This window comes from Lepidochelys kempii, chromosome 5 (genome assembly GCF_965140285.1).
Source record: "Lepidochelys kempii isolate rLepKem1 chromosome 5, rLepKem1.hap1, whole genome shotgun sequence".
Lineage (NCBI taxonomy): Eukaryota > Metazoa > Chordata > Testudines > Cheloniidae > Lepidochelys > Lepidochelys kempii.
Genome location: NC_136384.1, coordinates 98,241,263 through 98,261,717, shown reverse-complemented (window position 1 = coordinate 98,261,717; position 20,455 = coordinate 98,241,263). Strand labels below are relative to the sequence as shown.

At 40.1% G+C, this 20,455-nt stretch overlaps 1 protein-coding gene across 1 annotated transcript in view; it reads right to left on the bottom strand.

Annotated features, from left to right (window-relative positions):
• The window catches only part of ALDH1A1 (aldehyde dehydrogenase 1 family member A1), a 52,413-nt gene that overhangs the window by 18,465 nt on the left and 13,493 nt on the right, over positions 1-20,455 (bottom strand). Inside the window, exons 2-5 of the mRNA XM_073345141.2 lie at positions 18,859-18,963; positions 9,197-9,337; positions 1,928-2,057; positions 713-774 (exon numbers count right to left, since the gene is read on the bottom strand). Of these exons, the coding sequence (XP_073201242.2) occupies positions 713-774; positions 1,928-2,057; positions 9,197-9,337; positions 18,859-18,963 (438 nt within the window). The remainder of the gene's footprint in view (positions 1-712; positions 775-1,927; positions 2,058-9,196; positions 9,338-18,858; positions 18,964-20,455) is intronic.

Sequence of the window (20,455 nt, the reverse complement as noted above, 5' to 3'; positions counted from 1 at the left end):
CATCATGGGGTTCATAAAGAGAGTCTTTAAAACATCCACACAGCACTGGAGAAACATCTCCTAGTCATGCTGCTGCAGACGATGTAGCTGGGGCAGGGTGGGCCAGCTGTCTGTTCTTTTGAAAATATTTCATGCAGGCAGGAGGCAGTTGGTCTCTGTGCCTGCAGCCAGCGACAGAGGAGGGTACAATGTGCCATCTGGCCATCTCTGAAGATCTGTGAGGGGTGAAGCAGCCAGTGAATACACCAAAACGTACTTGGAGATTTACAACTTATTATAAGAGATGATGCAGATTGTTTTGTTTACTCCTTGTCTGCCTGTATCCATCTGTTATTTCTTGTCTCATACTTAGATTGTAAGCTCCTTGAGGGCAGGGGCCATCTTTTTTCTGTGTTTGTACAGCACCCAGCACAGTGGGTCCTCATCCATGACTAAGACTCCTAGGCACTATGGTAAGGAAATAATTTATTTTACATTCTAGACTGTACATATTTTAAACAGTGCTATATTTTGTGAGGGGTTTACCCTTCATGTGCCAAGCACCTTCTGATTTTAGCACAGCTCCTCTCAGGATCAGGGTCAGAAGCAATCTGGCCTGAGAAGGAAGGTTCTGATGATTAAAGATCCATACATTCATTTGTGCAGAGATAATTTTGAAAGCAACTCCTTTTAAATAAAAAACTTTTTTTTTTATGTAAAGGCTCCAACTTACAGGAATAATTTGGCCACACACACCAATGGGCTCATGTCTCGTAAATGTGAAAAAGTTTCCATCTAAACAAGAAGAAAAAATAGTACACTCAGACACAAGCTTTTGTGAGAAACAGCTCAAGTATAAAGAAGATAAACTTAGTTACCAAACATAGCTACATATTCTTGTACTTATAAACGATATTTTCAAAATCTTAAGTATGCAACAAAAAAGTACATCTGGATTCAATCTGGACCTTCCCTACATGCCTCAGTGTTTGATTCTGCCCAGCCTGGCTGATTTTTTCCTAGTGGCAGCTCTGCTTCTGTCTGTGTGGTGGGTAGGCATCCTGATGGGGTGTGTAAAGCATGCCCACTCAGCATTTTTAATTCCTTCTTCTCCCTCCCCCCCCCCCTTTTTTTTAAAAAAAAGTGTTTTTTTAAAAAAGCTACTCACAATCCTAGGTACTTAGACATTTTTTAATATTATATTTTAGCTGACATGAAATCCATTAAGTACAAAATCCTCTTGGTTTCAAATAAACATGTGTTTCAGTAAGCCTAGTATAGAGGTCTGTGTGATGCAAAAATCTCTGAAGTTGAAGTATTTATCACTCTTGTTTACCCTAATTCCTCCTTCAGTACAAATCTATCTTTCTTAGAGAGAAGGCAGGGCAGTCAAATTCCTTAGAGTTGATCAATGGAAGGGACAACAGAATGGGCTCTGAGCTAAATCAGGTAAATTTCTTCCCTTCCCTTCTTCCAGTCAGACTCTTCCTCATCCATCCTCAAATAATGGAATCAAAGAATAGTAGGGCACCTGACTTTCTTCTGGCCCAGGTCTTAGTCTTTACTGAACCAAAGTCTTTCTTAACATATGTTTCCAATACTGTTACACTGTTATGTGTAACCTCTACCACTTATATTGCCCATTTAAAAAAGACTCTTCATATTTACTTTCACATGTAGAAACTAATATTTCTCTAGTAAACAATTAATATTGTTTCGTTGAATAAATACCAAAAATGTGAATAAGTAAGTTATGTTAACTGTGCCAAAGATGTAAAAAGAGGCATCTGATAAGCCTTAACCAACCCACATTAAATGTTTATCTGAAATCTGTCCCAAGGCAAAATATTTTTCCACATTACAGAATTTTTAGCAGGAGGCAGTTCAAAGGCATATCACATGTCGTGCATCAGGTCTGGCTTGAAAAGACTTTCTCAGAGCTACTCACCCATTGGAATGGTGCGACCTTGAACTTTATCAGCCCAGCCTGCACAGTAGCGTAAAGTTCTAAGGCAGGCTCCCACATCCATGAAGTAGGCAGTGGGAAAAAGTTTCCCACCATCCATGGATTCCATTGTCTAGAAGAAAACACATCAACCGTGTATTAATAAAGGCAGTTACTTTTTATCTAAATCACTCGTTATGGTGTTATTGGCTGCCCAAATTACAGATTTGCAGCTCTGGTATATTCACTTTCTAAAAGGCAAATCAATCACTTTCTGAAGGAAGCAGAGCCACTGGAAAATCAGCTTGGAAATCTGTAAACCAGACGTTTCCCTAGGGCTTTACTCTCAGTGATTTATTCAGATCATTTGATAATGGTGCATTTTAAATGATGCAGGTTCGGGGGGAGGTGGGAAACAGATTTCTGTTAGCTGAGTAAGTGAAGCTGCTCCAGTTTAGACTGAGTATTCTATAGGTGTGTATAAAAAGAGCTACAACTTGAAGCTCCTGGCTCAGATGATATAAATGGAACCATAAATACTGAGCCAGTGGGCATTCTCAGTTTGCACACTCTGCAACCGCTTATTCAGAGCTGATTAACCCTCCTCAATGATGTCCAAGGGATGCAGAGGCTCCCAGCAAGGGCAACACCACTCAGGTGTCGTTGCACTAGGATACTGTGGTTCTTCAGTATTGTGGGAGACCTTCCATGGAACCTCAATGAAAGAATGAATAATTTACAAATAATGTGAGCAGGGTTCCATTGTGGAGGGCTCTTAGGGCAGAATGGCATCCAAAACCAAACCAAAGTCTCCCAGTCTGCATATGAGAGGCCTGTACAAATGAGGAAGGGCATTTGATGAAGGGCATTTCAGTATGGAAAAATAAACACCTCCTAAACAATGGATTGTCTTTTATTAGCTAGCTACATAGTGGTAAATGAATTAATAAAATCCTTTAACTTGGTTTCTATACTCAAGCCCTCCCTCCACATAGCCATCCAAAACATTAACTCTCAGAGTGACAAGTTAGTGATTCCAAACCTGTAATTTTCCCCTTGATCATGGGTGCCCACTTCTGTCAGTACTCCAGTCCAAGAGTTAACATTAAAGAAATCCCACGTTCCACTATGTTTTGACTTCATTTTACTAAAACTTTTCAGAATAGCAAAGATGTTATAGAAAAAATAGACACAGTTACAATTAGGGTTAGAAAGTAGGTTAATATAAATTTAAGAATGGACCTGAACATTTGCCCATAGCTCAAAATAGATCAGAACTGAACTTTTAAAACATTGTTGATTTGTGTTTTTCACATTCATCCAGCTGTACACTTATTGCTTTTTGAGATTTCTGACCTAACTAGACCCAGAACGTACAAGCAATTTCTCAGAAACACCTATTGCTAGTAAGGCAGATTCCCATGCTGAGATACAGATAATGGAGTTAAACCTATAAAGGTTGGGACGTTTCACTAAGCAATCAAAGGTGTACATGTTTATCCAGAACTAAACTGAACATTAAGCAAACTATTCAGAAACTTCTTGGAGACTGAAATATTGTTAGAACAGTTTTTCTCATGTCTCCCTATGCACACGGGTACCAGGGGTCTTAAACTGTGTGAAGGCTCTTGTGGGGATCATCAGTAAGAGAAGCACCTAGTATTTCCTGCTCCTAAGTAGGTCAGAAATACCAAAAAATCCCCATGTACTGTTTTGGAGTTTCAGCATTTATGTTTTTGGTCCTGGCCAAATGTGCAAACTTATGCAAAATTTTTTTAAAAAATGAATTGAACTAAAATCAAAACAAAACAAAAAAACCTTTGGATTCTCCTTAAGTTTTGATCAATGGTGTTCGCAGGGGTGTTCTGAGTTTATCCAAATCGGTTCAGCTTTGGGAAGGGAAAAAACTCAGAATCTTTTGTTGATGGGGTCTGGAAGGCACTGCATTCAATAATAATGATACAGAAAAGGCAGACGTGTTCAATATTTTTGTTCAGGATTTAGGGGGGGAAAAACCAGATCATGTAGGCATATCATATGATGCAAAAAGAAAAGGAGTACTTGTGGCACCGTAGAGACTAACCAATTTATTTGAGTATGAGCTTTCGTGAGCTACAGCTCACTTCATCGGATGCATACCGTGGAAACTGCAGCAGACTTTATATACACACAGAGAATATGAAACAATACCTCCTCCCACCCCACTGTCCTGCTGGTAATAGCTTATCTAAAGTGATCATCAAGTTGGGCCATTTCCAGCACAAATCCAGGTTTTCTCACCCTCCACCCCGCGACACAAATTCACTCTCCTGCTGGTGATAGCCCATCCAAAGTGACAACTCTCTACACAATGTGCATGATAATCAAGTTGGGCCATTTCCTGCACAAATCCAGGGTCTCTCACCCCCTCACCCCCCTCCCAAAAACCACACACACAAACTCACTATCCTGCTGGTAATAGCTCATCCAAAGTGACCACTCTCCCTACAATGTGCATGATAATCAAGGTGGGCCATTTCCAGCACAAATCCAGGTTTTCTCACCCCCCCCCACCCCCATACACACACAAACTCACTCTCCTGCTTGTAATAGCTCATCCAAACTGACCACTCTCCAAGTTTAAATCCAAGTTAAACCAGAACATCTGGGGGGGGGGGGTAGGAAAAAACAAGGGGAAATAGGCTACCTTGCATAATGACTTAGCCACTCCCAGTCTCTATTTAAGACTAAATTAATAGTATCCAATTTGCAAATGAATTCCAATTCAGCAGTTTCTCGCTGGAGTCTGGATTTGAAGTTTTTTTGTTTTAAGATAGCGACCTTCATGTCTGTGATTGCGTGACCAGAGAGACTGAAGTGTTCTCCGACTGGTTTATGAATGTTATAATTCTTGACATCTGATTTGTGTCCATTTATTCTTTTATGTAGAGACTGTCCAGTTTGACCAATGTAAATGGCAGAGGGGCATTGCTGGCACATGATGGCATATATCACATTGGTGGATGTGCAGGTGAACAAGCCTCTGATAGTGTGGCTGATGTTATTAGGCCCTGTGATGGTGTCCCCTGAATAGATATGTGGGCACAGTTGGCAACAGGCTTTGTTGCAAGGATAAGTTCCTGGGTTAGTGGTTCTGTTGTGTGGTATGTGGTTGTTGGTGAGTATTTGCTTCAGGTTGCGGGGCTGTCTGTAGGCAAGGACTGGCCTGTCTCCCAAGATTTGTGAGAGTGTTGGGTCATCCTTTAGGATAGGTTGTAGATCCTTAATAATGCGTTGGAGGGGTTTTAGTTGTGGGCTGAAGGTGACGGCTAGTGGCGTTCTGTTATTTTCTTTGTTAGGCCTGTCCTGTAGTAGGTAACTTCTGGGAACTCTTCTGGCTCTATCAATCTGTTTCTTTACTTCCGCAGGTGGGTATTGTAGTTGTAAGAAAGCTTGACAGAGATCTTGTAGGTGTTTGTCTCTGTCTGAGGGGTTGGAGCAAATGCGGTTGTATCGCAGAGCTTGGCTGTAGACGATGGATCGTGTGGTGTGGTCAGGGTGAAAGCTGGAGGCATGCAGGTAGGAATAGCGGTCAGTAGGTTTCCGGTATAGGGTGGTGTTTATGTGACCATTGTTTATTAGCACTGTAGTGTCCAGGAAGTGGATCTCTTGTGTGGACTGGACCAGGCTGAGGTTGATGGTGGGATGGAAATTGTTGAAATCATGGTGGAATTCCTCAAGGGCTTCTTTTCCATGGGTCCAGATGATGAAGATGTCATCAATATAGCGCAAGTAGAGTAGGGGCTTTAGGGGACGAGAGCTGAGGAAGCGTTGTTCTAAATCAGCCATAAAAATGTTGGCATACTGTGAGGCCATGCGGGTACCCATAGCAGTGCCACTGATCTGAAGGTATACATTGTCCCCAAATGTAAAATAGTTATGGGTAAGGACAAAGTCATTGATTAAAAAACTAGAATATAAAATTAACATGGCACACATTAAAGGGACTAAAAAGGTAGCTAACAGGTTGCAAAATACAATCGTAAACAGGGAATCATCATCAAACGGATGGGTTTCTAGTGGAGTACTGCGGGGTTTGGTTCTTGGCCCTACAGTATTTAGCATTTTTATCAATGGTTTATGAAGAAACGTAAAATCATAATTAATGAAGTCTGCTGATGACCCAAAAATTGGGGGAGTAGTAAATAATGAAGAGGACAGGTCACTGATACAGAATGATCTGGATGGCTTGGTAAACTGAGAACAAGCAGACAGTATTTGTTTTTAATATGGATAAATATAAATGTATACATCTTGGAACAAAGAATGTAGGCTCTACCTACGGGATGGGGGACTCTATCTGGGGAAGCAGTGACTCCGAAAAAGATTTGAGGGTCATGCTTTATAATCAGCTCGACATGAGTTCCCAGTGTAATGCTGTGGCCAAAAGGGCTAGTGTATAAACAGGGGAATCCTGAGTAGGAGTATAGAGGATATTTTGCTTCTGTATTTGGGACTGGTGCAATTGCTGTTGGAATACTGTGTCCAGCTCTGGTGTCCACCATTCAAGAAGGATGTTGATAAATTGGAGATGGTTCAGAGACGAGCCACAAGAATGATTAAATGATTAGAAATCATGCCTTATAGTGATAGACTCAAGGAGCTCAATTTAGCTTAACAAAGAGAATGTTAAGGGATGATTAGATCACAGGGTTTAAGTACATACATGGGAAACAAATATTTGGTAATGGGCTCCTCAATCTAGCAGAGAAAGGTATAATATCCAATGGCTTGAAGTTGAAGCAAGACAAATTCATTTAGGAAAGAAGGTGTAAATTTTAACAGCATGGGTAATTAGCCATTAGAATAATTTACTAAGGGTCATGGTAAATTCTCCATCATTGATCACTTTTAAATCAAGATTGGATTTTTTTTTTAAAAAAAGATGTGCTCTCTGAATTACTTTGGGAAGTTCTATGGTTTTTGTTATACAGGAGGTTATCCCAGAGGTCATGGAATCTATGAATTTATGAACTCTTCCTATCTAAAATGGAAGAGGGATCCAATATCACGTGGAAGGTATGGAAAATAAAAAACAAATTAAGGAAAACAGAGATGTACAAGAGGTTTTAGTAGGGGAGGAAAGGAGTAATTAGACATTATTGGATTGGCAAGTAAAAAAAAACAACTGACTGCTTCAGCTGTCTTGTGGAAGTAGCTTATTTTCCTTTTCTCTTCATAGAATCACAGAACTGGAAGGGACCTCAAGAGGTGATCTAGTCCAGTGCCCTGCACTCAAGGCAGGACTAAGTATTATCTAGATCATCCCTGACAGGTGTTTGTCCAACCTGCTTTTAAAACCCCCAATGATGGAGATTCTACAACCTCGCTAGGCAATTTATTCCAGTGCTTAACCACTCTGACAGTTAGGAAGCTTTTCCTAATGTCCAACCTAAACCACCCTTGCTGCAATTTAAGCCCATTGCTTCTTGTCCTATCCTCAGAGGTTAAGAACAACAATTTTTCTCCCTCCTCCTTATAACAACCTTTTACGTACTTTAAAACTGTTATCATGTCCCCTCTCAGTCTTCTCTTCTCCAGACTAAACAAACCCAATTTTTTCAATCTTCCCTCATAGGTCATGTTGTCTAGATCTTTCATCATTTTTGTTGCTCTTCTCTGGACTTTCTCCAATTTGTCCACATATTTCCTGAAATGTGGTGCTCAGAACTGGACACAATACTCCAGTTGTGGCCTAATCGGCATGAAGTAGAGTGGAAGAATTACTTCTTGTGTCTTGCTTACAAGACTCCTGCTAATACACCCTAGAATGATGTTTGCTTTTTTTGCAGGGTTGACTCTTACACCTCTATAGTCTGTACTGTATGGCAAAGATACAAATATCAGTATATGTCAGCATTAAAATTGGTATGTAAAATCCACATCCAAAGTATGACTCCTTTAAAATGTGCTAAACCACTAGTTCAAACAGTGGAAGTCTCACAATGTAGTTTCCCCTGTGTTTCCCAAGAAGTGTGACAGCTAGTTCTTCTGTTAGGTCTGACAGGACTAGTTTAAAGTGGGTACTTTGCTGAAGAAAAGTATATGTTCAGATCTGATTTTTGAAAAATAAGCTGCCCTAGAAACTAGCAGTTGCCAACTCTCAAGTGTGAGCAAGTGACCACAGCCCCTATAAATCTTCATTTTTGGTTTAAAAAGCCTTTTGGAATGCAGGCAAGTGTTATTTAAGAAGACTCTATAGCCAGAAAGAAAGAGAAGGGCAAATGGAGATTTCTTTGCAGATATTTATGTATTTTTGTAGGCTAAGTATGCCAGTTCCATTACATTAAACTGTTGGTATCGTCTGCAGCTGCTGACTGTATAGTTTGAATGCTGTGATTGAATTACTCTGGGTAACGTGGTTAAATCATTGTGTTATCTTGGAGGTTAGCTACACTGGATGCTATGGCTAAATTTCTGGCATCTTTGGCAGAAAAACACTGTCCCAGCTCAGGATTTTGTGAACTATTACAATACCTGGTGGTTATTTTTTATGTAGCTGATTACTATAAGACCCCATCTCTAACACTGCTTGCAATAGCAAAGTGAACATCTCAATGACAACAACAAAACTGGGCTACAGAGAAAGGTGTAGGTAAATATTTTGGACCATGTACACAGCTATTTGCAGCACTGCTGTAAAGTTTTAAAATGCATTAATGCAAGTTGTCAGCCATCTGACTGCTAAAATGTTCCAGTAAGGAGAAGTCTACTAAATATTCAGAGTTAGGTGGTCCTCTATTTGCTCACCTTCTCACTGTCAACAGCAAATATGTTGCACCTTTGGTCTTTCATCCAAAATTTGTGAGATATAAGGGAGAGAGTGGGAGGAGGAAGAGGCAGTGATGAAAATGGTGCGTTAATGAAATCCAAAATTCTTTCCATCTTTAAGAGCGGAGCTTTGCTTTTAGGCCCTGATTTAGCAATTTTGAGCATGTACTTAAATACCATTGAAGTTACATTGATGTTAGTAGGATCTGAGTATGACTTAAAGCTGAGCATATGTTTAACTGCTTTGCTGAATGAGGGTACAAAAGTGTTGGTCATTTAAACATGCCAATTAGCAACACAAAACAAGCCAGTCAGAGACTTGGCTGAAAACAAGCACTGACATGGCCTGATTTTCAGAAGGGCTGAGCACCAACTTCTCCCACTGATGATGTGTCCTGTGAAAATCAGGGCATCAATATAAGACCATCCTTTCCCTTCTTTCTGTAAATGCTTTATACTTACAGCTAAGAGTAGACGATCTCTTTCAATTAAGTCAGCTAGTTTATTTAAGAGCCTTCCCCGTTCCGAAGCATCCATTGTACGCCATGGCGACCCAAGCTGGAAAGCTTTTCTCGCTGCTTTAACAGCTTTGTCTATGTCCTCCTGTGTGTGAACAATATGGAGATTTATTTGATTCTGTTATATAATCCTGTTTTTTTCCTATCTGTACAGCACCTTAAGTGTGCTAGGCATTTTGCAGAATAAATACAAGACATCAAACTTGCTGCAAGCAACTTACAGTCTAATTAGAGAACACTCATTTTACATCAGTTTTTTTCAAACATGCTCACTATCACTTGAAAAGTTTCCCAGTTATATGAAGTGATATAGGAAACAGCTGAAGTCTCAAAGCCCATACATAAAAGTATATTAAGGAACTCCACTTTTAAGTCTAGATTTTCAAAAACTTACCCCCCATTTTAGCACCCCCTGTTATTTGCAGGTGTAACAATCTATTTCAATGTCCAGGTAGCTGCCCGTACCCACAAATCAGGCATCTAAACATCTAATGTAGCCTAAATTCTAGACATAAAACCGCCCAAAGGCTTGGTTAAGGCCAGATTCAAAATATGTCCCAAAATATTTCATATGATGATCACAAATGTATTCTTTGGAAAACAAATCATCTTTGTTTTTTTAATTGAAAGTGCAGGACCTAAGCACCCTAAATCATGGAAGCGTCTGATTAATTGACCAGGTTTTAATTGCCAACCCTAAGCACTCCACAATGCTGGCACTGTCTCTAAATTAAACATGTTAACTTGTCAGCCTATGGCAGTTTTTATAATACTGTTTATTATTAATCTTTTGGCTTTCACAACAATGGAGCAATGTATATTTCACTGTGCGGGAATTGTATCTACATGGAGGGTGTTCTAGGATGCAAAAAGAAGCAATTAAAGGCCTATTTAGAAATGATTTTCAGTATTTGGGAGTTTGTCATACTTCACACATCCTGCTGCTCCTTTTCCAAGTAAAATACCAATGGAGGTTCAATTCAGCCCTTTGGTTTTTTTGAAAGAATATTTCTAGAAAAAGTAGGAATCTATCTGTAGAGCAATTTGCATGTAAAATTTAAGCAGCAACTTCTGAAAATTTGTCCCACACTGTAATTTGCCTGATTCTCCTCTCACACTGGTGTAAATCAGGAGTAACTCCACTGAATTCAACACTAGGGTAAAATTGTTGTGAAAGGTGAATCAGGCCCAATATTTTTAATCAATATTGATAACTGAAATTGAATTATCCTTCAATGACTTAGTGAGGGACAAATCATGTCACAGAGAGCCCAGAAAGCAAAAGAACCAGTGCAGACCTGCTATGCAGGCAGGATCTTCCTACAGTGGGTATTTACTATCACAGCACAGACAGCTCCACAGTGGCTCTCTGTGTCCAAGTCAGCATGAGGTTTGGGGGCAGGATGAAGGAAAGGAGTGCGTGGAGCAGGTGGATTCATGACCATGTAGCTCTGCTGACCAATCCCACCTACATGGGAAGGCACGGTAGCTATGGGGAATATTGAGGCTACAATAAAGCTAATATTCCGCTAATATTTTGTAGCCTGATGGAGAGGATTCCTTCCCTAAATGGAAGCTACCACATGCATAGACCATGTAGTTGGACATTGTGAAGGGATAAGGATTTGATCCCCAATTGAACATTTATACTTTATCATGGATGAAACAACTATATACACTGTATGATGGAATGTAATCCATGTACTGATTTAGACATAATGTTTTCCTACGAGTGTAAAAATCAATGGTACACAATGTCTCTATGGTATTACGCCCCACCCCTTCACTCAGCATGAATACCAGGGGAAATGCACAGCAGAATGAGGGAACATCCACCCTACAAGCCGATTGAGTAGCCTTGTAGCTGCTCTGCAGAGGCAATCTCAGCTCAATGGCTGAAGTAGCCTCCATGTACCCTTAATGTGGCCCTGCTTTGAGAGAGAGGATTGAATGGTCTGCACAGTGGCAGATCCTCTTCCTCACTCCCACAAATTCACAACCCATCTGATCCACACATAAGCCAATAGTGAGTTGTGGGTGCTCAGCACCTCTGACAATTAGGCCATTTATTTAAGTGCCTAGTTTTAGGCACCCAAGGGTGAAAATGTTGGGCTAGACCATTTAAAATGGTCTCAAATGCTCATTTTAATTAATTGTGATTCCAATATCATATAATGAATAGAATTTGCAGATCTAGTTGTAAAAAAAAATGCAAATATGTTCAAGACATTTTCCATCATACTTGTTGAAATTTCAAAATTCTCCCATGCACTCTGTCAGATATTAATGACCCAGAACAACTGTATAAAATAATAATTAATACTGTTTAATTTTATGGTGCCTATTGGCCTAAGGATAATAGATGCTTTTAGTCTATATATGATCAAATGCTTATTTTTGCAGTGATCTTTTCTACAGTAAAAAATAGCTAGTTAGAATCCATAAAACCAGAAAGCAAAACAAAAATTCAACTAATTAATCCTTTGAGCAAAAAATATAAAATATAAAACTGTTCTGTCAGTTGTATGAGACTTAATTTAACATAGAAAATCTACACCAAGAGACAGAGACAGATAATTATGCACATGGCCAGGCTTACTAGGTTTTTTTTTTTTTTTTTTAACACTTGTTATAAATGTGCATTTACTTTACATCTCACTGACCATTTGTTAAATAAATGTAGTCATGCTTTATTATTACTAGGGGCCTTCAGGATTAGTGAGCATAGCCTAAAAGAGCCATCTAACTGAAAGGAAAACCATTCCCATTCACATATGTGTCTGTACTTTGTAATCTTCACTTAAAAAAAAAACACACTGAAAGGCAGTGTACAGCTCTCTGTTAACTCTATTGTACATACAAATTAAATTCCTAAAATCTCTTGGCTAAAGACTAGACTCTAGAATATTAGGTTTACAATGACTGTAATTTATTAGATTTGTACATTTCACTAGACAATTTAGTTAATAGCAGTTGTCATTACACATTAGTTTACAAAATTACTGCATATGAAGCAAACCTGTATGCTGAACAGCATTATCTCTTTATTTAACGAGTTGTTAGATTGCTTGTAAAGAATGAAAGCTACAAGAGTTTCAAATGTTAAGTGAACAGTTGCAGGTCATGAGTAATTTAATTTGAGGATGATCAAATATCAGGCCAACCTGATTTGCAATGTAACTTGATTTTTAAAGATTAAAAAGAGAAGTAGTAGAAGGTGTCATAAATATAAAGGGAAGGGTAACAATCTTTATGGATGCAGTAATATAAAATCCCTCTTGGCCAGAGGTACAGAATCCCCTTACCTGTAAGGGGTTAATCAGTTCAATTAACCTAGTTGGCACCTGACCAGAAGGACCAATGGGGAAAGAAGATACTTTCAAATCTGGGAAGGCTTTGTTTTTGTGCTCTGTGTGTGTTCTCTCCGAGACAGAGAGAGACCAAGCAAGTAATCCAGCTCCTTCTGAAATGATACATCTAACATTACAGAAATAGTAGGTAATAGCAAGGAATGTGTTAGATTATCTTTTGTTTTAGCTTGTGAATTTTCCCTGTGCTAAGAGGGAGGTTTATCCCTGTTTTTTGTGACTTTGAAGTTTTGCCTACGGGGGAATTATCTGTGTTTTAAGTCTTATTACTTTCCATCCTGATTTCACAGAGGTGCTTCTTTTACTTTTTTTCTTTATAATAAAGTTCTGTTTTTTTAAAGAATGTGATTGGTTTTTAGTGTCCTAAAAACCCAAGGGTCTGGTCTGTGCTTGCCTTGTTTACCTATCTGGTTGGTAGATTACTCTCTAGCCTCCCCAGGAAAGGGGGTGAAGGGGTTTGGGGGAATATTTTGGGAAAACAGGAACACCAAGTGGTCCTTTTCCTGAATCTTTGTCTAACTCACTTGGTGGTGGCAGCAGTACTCATCCAAGGACCAGGAAGGATTTGTACCTTGGGCAAGTTTTTAACCTAAGCTGGTAGAAATAAGCTTAGGGGGTGTTTCATGCGGGTCCCCAAATCTGTACCCTAGAGTTCAGAGTAGGGAGGGAACCCTGACAGAGGGGTAGCACTTTACATGAAAGATACCTACAATGCCAGTGAGATACAATCAAGAGTGGTTATGAAATTCTTTGGATAAGGACAAAAGGAATGAAAAATGAAGATGAAGCCACACTGAGCATCAGCTACAGACAACCTGGACTGGAGAAGGACAAGAATGAAAAATTCCAAGACCAGATTTCATAGGGCCAGATTTACTAGGTTTTTTAAAAAAACAAAACACTTGTTATAGATGTGCATTTGCTTTACATTACATGGAGTTTTTGTTCAATAAATGCAGTCATGTATCCAACATCATGAGTCCTCCTGAGATATTTGACACCACAGGAAACCATTCTCATGAGGGACTTTATCTAGCTATCTATTTTACAAGAAATAGATCCAAACTTGAATAGCAAAGATGTTCCAAACATTGCCAGGTATCTTACAATCAGCTCTTATGCTTGGACACCTATCAGACAATCACACTTGGACCTGAATCCTATCGTCAAATCTATGGTACAGGTTTCTGGTAAAGTGCTGAAACCTGTAATTTAGAATCCACAGAATTATGCTGCAGACAGAATATTTTATGCTGGATCTGGATCAGTACCATATTAGGGTTAAATGATTACTGGAAGGGGATGGGAAGCTGAGCAACAGCTCCTATGTATTCAAAGGCTGAATATATAATAAAGTAAACAAATGATTTGGTCTAGTAAAAAGCGATAAAACTGGGAGAAATCCGAGAACATTAAGGGGGCATTTAGGCTGAATATGAAGGGGTTTTTGTGACAGTGAAACTTTGGGTATGTCTACTCTGCAAAGTAAGCCCGGGCCCAGATTCAGACTTGAGCCCAAACCCTCTTCTGTTTACACACAAATCTCTTGGGCTCAGACCTAGGTTCTAGGACCCTGCAGGGGTGGAGGGTATGGACCCAGGATTTAAGCTCTGTTGCTTTACAGTGTAGATGCAGCCTACTCTGACTTGGTCCTGAGAGTCTGCCAAAAGTATCCCATAGTTCCATGGGCCAACTTCCTTTGTCCGCTCTGTCCTTAGCATCTCCAATCCACTCAAGGGAAACAGACAGAATCCCCATTGGTGTAATGCAGCAGCTTGATAGGTCAGTGTTCAACCCGTCCATTGTCTTCCCAACACTGAGCTACAAACCCACCATGAGACTCTTCTGGGTTTGCAATAAAGGCTGAGCAGAAGAAGTCTTTTGCAAAGCGTACTGCTTCATGGTCATGGGAGCACAGCCAGATTTGGGTAAATCTCTGGTATAAAGCCAGCAAAACTGTATCCTTTAGTCAGAGTACTTAGAATGACCACGTGTACCAGGAAATAGCAAAGAAGCTGGCAGCATTGCAAATTTACTGGCTTGGTGACCAGTTCATGGAGTGGATTAACATTACTCTGGTCTCAAACCAGGGATCAGAACTGCACCTTGGGCAACTCACTGACTTCATGACCGTTTTATGAGGAGTTTGACTGAAAACAGTGAACTGTGGGAAGGGGAAGGGGAAATGTTTTCCATTTACTAATCTAGTCCATGTCAGTTAGAAGTAGTCCATGCAGTCCATAGGTGACAAAACTCTTTGTGCCATATTTGACTAGAGTTTGAAATTTGGTCCAGAAATGTGGCCGGGGAAAGGAGTGGGGATAAGGAGGATGGCTGTGGAGTTCTATGTGTTTGTGGGCAGCCATAACAGGCTAAGCCATGCGGAAGCTAAGAAATCATCCTGTTGATTCAGTCATGAATTATGACCCAGTTCCTGGTGCTGATAGCTGTAAACTTTTCTTGAAACAGGAACTCCAGATAGGCAGTCACATTTCAGAAAAGGAATCATTTTCCTGGGCCACCTTGGTAGCTGACCAGCCAACTCCACTCATAGATGTGCTGTTCAGTCACTATACGTATGAACACTTCAGCTGCATACGCTGCAGGTTTCTGACCAGCAGACTAGAATAACATCTCTCTGTGTCAATTGGGCACAAAAAGGACTGTTATGTCCTCCAAAATATGGAAGGCCTGAAATGATAGAAAAAGCTTTTGGAGCTCAGCCACTGATGCTCCCACCTCGCAAGGCCAAGTAGTTCTACAATTTTTAGAAAGCAAAAACCAGCTTTCAAATTAACTTTCCATTGTTCCTGTACTTCTGTTGCTGGGATTAAGCAGGCTGTGTCCAGGGAGCTTCTGTGGTCTGAAGCTTGGAAAAGTAACATTTTAAGTCCTTGAAATACAACAAGAAATTTGTCTATGCTCCTGCTCTGAGTTTATCTGAGACAATATCCCTCTGTATCTTGTCCTGTTCCAGGCCCCTTGACCTCTTCTTGGCTGCAGCACCTCCACCGCTCACCTATACTGCAGCAGAAGCCTGAACCTTCACCTTGCACCTTCACAGACTGTTTCCATGATGAACATATGGTTGAAATTCTGGAGTTGGCCAACAAGCAGGTCCAGCACCAAAGATGGAGGGACTTATAGAGAGAGGAAAGTCATGGCGAGAGGCAAGAGGAAAGGCTCAGGTTTGAGGGCAGGATTTCAACATGGGAGCTGTCTCTTGTTTTGCAGTTCCTGGAAAAGGAATGGTGGCTAAAGGTAGAGGACAGAGCTGAGCAGCTGATATCACTAATGGCCACAAGAGTATCAGCTCTTGCTGCATCACTCATATCGGAGCTTGACTCTCTTTCACCGTGCCTTGTGATGCAGTCCAGAAACAGCTGGGAAAAACTCCATGGCTGGGTGGCCCACGCAAGCAGGCCCCATGAACGACTGGGAAAGGCAACTTTGCCCCTTGCTATCCTCCATATAGACCCCCTCCCATCTCACCCAGCACCGAGTGGCAAAAGGGAAAAGAAGGGCAAGGAGAATAGGGGGTGGGGGCAGGGGACATGCAACAGTAGGGGGTTTCTGTTTGCTCTTGTTCATGCGCTTTTTTTTTTAAAAAAAGGGTTCTGTTGTGTACTGGTGTTTTGGTGTGGTAATGGCCACTGGCCTTCCTGGCAATGGGTTAACGGCGTACTTTCCTGATACATGTTTATAAATAAAGCTTTTGATTTTATCATCAAGAAAGTGTATTGCTATCACTGCATCACATCACACAATGTACATTTCAAATTATAAAGGTAAAACACATGATTAGGGACGATTAGGAATTAATATGCAAACACTAGTCCTCTAAACAGTTAGCTACCTCAATCCGTATTTTAATCACTTCCTTACGTCAGTCCATACTGTGGACCAACCACCCAACCCCATTCGGGAAGTGGTCATAAGCATATTGCATGACAATCAACCTTCCACCCCTCCCCAACCTTCCACCCCTCCCTCACCATCAATCAATGAGTTCCATCCACCCACCCCCGACAAGCACATTCACAAATGTACTATTCTTCTTCTTCCATTGGGCCATGCAAGTTTATAATGTGCGAGCACAAAGCATCCCTGACTTCTGCCTGGGTACATCCAGCTCCAGCAGTGGCTTCTGACTGAGTGTACTGATTCAGTGGCCCCTATCTGTCATAGCTCCATTCAGGAGGAAATGACTCGCCTCTGGCTTTGCAAAGATTGTGAAGAGCACAGCAAGCCACAGTACAGCATTGACGGTAATACAGACACTGGAATCCAAATGGGTCATAAACATCTCCAATGGGATTTCAATCTGCCAAAAGCACTTTCAACAACCATTCTACACCAGCTGAGAGCGTAATTAAAACATCTTTTGCCAGGGCTTCTAAAAGCAAGGTACAGTTTCATAAGTCAAGGCAAAAGGGGTTACATGGGGTCCTCCAGAAAATGGTGTGGACAGTGACTCTGTTGATGACAGTGTCATCTGGTGGATGTAGCGTCCCAGCCTGTTTATCCTCAAAGTCACAAAAGGGACTGACCTAGCCTCTGGCCATCTCACTTTTTTAGGGTAATTGTGGTGTGATCACATTTGAAGATTCAGCCCAATAAGCATTTCTTTATGGCTGTTGACTTAGTGGGAGTTATGAAATATACAATGAAAACAGGACTGGGTACTTAGTATTAAAACAGGTGCAAAATATTTCTAATGAAATGCAAAAGCCCTGAAAAATTGTATTTTCTGCATTTTGTTATTAATTTCACCACGGACCCATCTATATACACAAAACTCATTATTTGTGTGCAAACTTTTCTAAGCAAAAACGGGCCAATTTTGAGGCCAAAAATGATGTCACAAATGAGAAAACTTTATAGAAACAGAAAAAATGTGTGCCTGCATGTGCCTGTGTATCCATGCATGCTCGGGAATGAAGATTCACAAAGGCAAATATTTGCATGGATGAAAACATTAACAGATAAAACCAGTAATTTTTTCCACAGGTCTAGTTAAAAGTTTTTCTACAGTTGTCAGCTAGAAATAGAACACCCTCATCTCAGGCTTCCTTTTAGAGAGTTCATCCAAAAAATGTCTCTGGATATCAGTCCTAAAACTATGGAAACAAAAGAGCCTGCTATATTTAAACATATCTCTCTGTACTTGATAATGTGCACTGAAACTAGATAGTATTATTAAGCAAAGTCTTTTCAAACAGAAAATTATACAAAATTATGAAAAGATACGAAAGTTGCTCTTCAGCTCTTCAGGTTCCATTCCAGATTTTTGAAATCTGTATGTAAGTGTATCTTTTTCCCCCTAAATGGTCTTATACATGGCAAAATAAGTACATTTCTCTTCAGCTATTACCACCTTTTGCAGTCCTCCCATCAAATCTTAACAATTAGGAATGTATGAGCCAGATCCATTTCACAGGAACTGGTGCTGGTGATCCAGCAGGCAGAATTCATCACTGCAAATCTGTATGAAATCAATGATCCACTGTGCTGTAAGGATGCACTCTCTTATTGGAAGTGTCATCATTCACAAAAGACATACATACAGAGTTGTGACCACTTGTTAGCAAAGATTCCCTGACATTTTATATATGAGTTAAGGGATTAACGTGGCTAGCGTGGCCAAATACCAGTGTGGCTGACTATTGTAACTGTCCTTACATAGTACATGCGCTTAGTGTGAATAGAACTGTTAAGAAAGGCTTTCACAGTAAGCAAAACTTTGAAATAAATCAGTCAGTGATGAATACATTGTATCCCAGTTATTTTCATGGTATCAGGTATGTCATTATATCTTCACTGAAGGAACAATCAGAAGAAGGAGCTGGGCAGTATGGGAGGAAAGAATACAGACATAAATAGCCAGAATAATAGTAAGATGAATCAAGAAAACAATTAGCCAAACACAGGGTTTGGGGCTTTGTTTCTTAAATGTTCTCTTTTTTCAAGTTTACTTGAGCGACTAAATCCTTTTCCAGATTCACAAACTACTGTACACTGGAGTAGTGGCTGATAAAAAGGTCTTGCTCCTGATCTCAGCGTAATCAATAGCAAAGCTGTCATGGAGCCAAATGCTCTGCTGGGGGAAGCTGGTATAGCTCCACGGAAGTCGTGGAACTGTGTCAATTGGCACCAGCACAGCATATGTCCCATTGCCTTGCAAGTGCTGGATTGGATACAAAGAAAGCAGTGACATGGCAAAGCTTTAAAAACCTACCTTGTCTCCTTCTTCAACCTCACAAATTTTATCTCCAGTTGCAGGGTTATAGACTGCAAATTTTTTGCCATTAGTTGCATCATGCCATTCATTATTTATAAATATCTGCAAAGAAATAAGGAAACAAAGAGTGGAACATCATCAATAACACAGATATCGTCGTGGTTTATTACTTGTTGCAATGAAATATTAGTATGGTGTCACCTGATAGCTATCCAACGATCCTTTTTTGTTTTAGGTCCCTATGCATCAATGGGGAATAGGCCCCTTCGAGTTCTGCAGAGTAAATACGGATAAATAAATGTGGAATTTTAAAGATTTTGAAAATTTCAGTAACATTCACCTATCTGCTTCGAGTCACCAATGACTTAAAAAATGCAGACATTCGCTCATGGCTTTCATCTCATATAATAAAATAATTGCTTCTTTAAGATCATTGGCACTCAGGGAACTAGCACAAGTGGATAGAAGGCAGTATATGACCTACAGAGCCTTCTATCCACTTTCACAACTACTGCAGCTCCTCTAGTATTAATAAACCCCTTCAACATGGGTAGAGACGGCAGATGGAATGGTGTAGCAGTATATTCTCCTGTCCTGCTCCGCAGGCATACAGGAATCTCTTTGAGAAACTGAGCTCTGTGCTGCACAGGGAATGTAAACTCCCTGTATAGCCCTCTTGAAATCCTGTCTCCCTTTTGCCCAGCAGAACCACACAGGTTTTGCTGCCAGGGGAGCCTTTGTGTCTCAGAGGCAGAAGATTTGTCACCTAACAGAAGACGACAAACAACTAGGTCAGAGCAGTCATAGATGTTTTGGAGAGAGCAATTTTATTTAACTGTTTATCTAACTTTTCTTTCATTTCCTTTCAAACAACATGTGTCTCTTAAATGAAAGACAACACTAAAGTGCTGCAGCCAATTTAATGAAATCTACAACAAAGAAGGAACCATTGAGGCATAGTGCAAGAGCAAGAAAATGTGGTTTGTACACTCCTTTACTTCCATATCACAGGAGAAAAATAAAAAGGAACTCTAATCTCTGTGATTTTATTTCCAAATCCCTCTGGCCTGCGGACTGGTGCTTCATTTAATATGATCCTAATAAAAAGCTTATTTAAAAGCAGAAATGTAATGATATTAATCTTTTACAGGAACTAAGGAATCTATTTCATTTCATGGAGGAGTATCCACAGATCAAGAGGCATTTACTAAAATGACACTGCTTATTTAGCCAAAACATGGATTGTCTTTGTAACGATTAGATGGATCTTAAAGACACATTGCACGTATATTTCAAAATGCATGCAACAATGCTGGAAACTTATTAAAACGGTTATAATACTATAAATTATTGTGTTATTTAAGTGAAAACACTGTGCAATGAGATACATTCTAAATATAGTGGGTCAAATTGCATTCTCAGCTACGTGGGGGAAACCACACTGACTTCAGTAGGTTGCACCATGACCTGAGAGCAGACCATGGTGCACAGTAACTTGTTTCCATGTTAATTCTAGAGTATTACAGATGGATTGTGAAACAAGGTCTATAGTTAAGGTTGACTATGTGTTTTCATTCCAAAGGAGTCCCATATC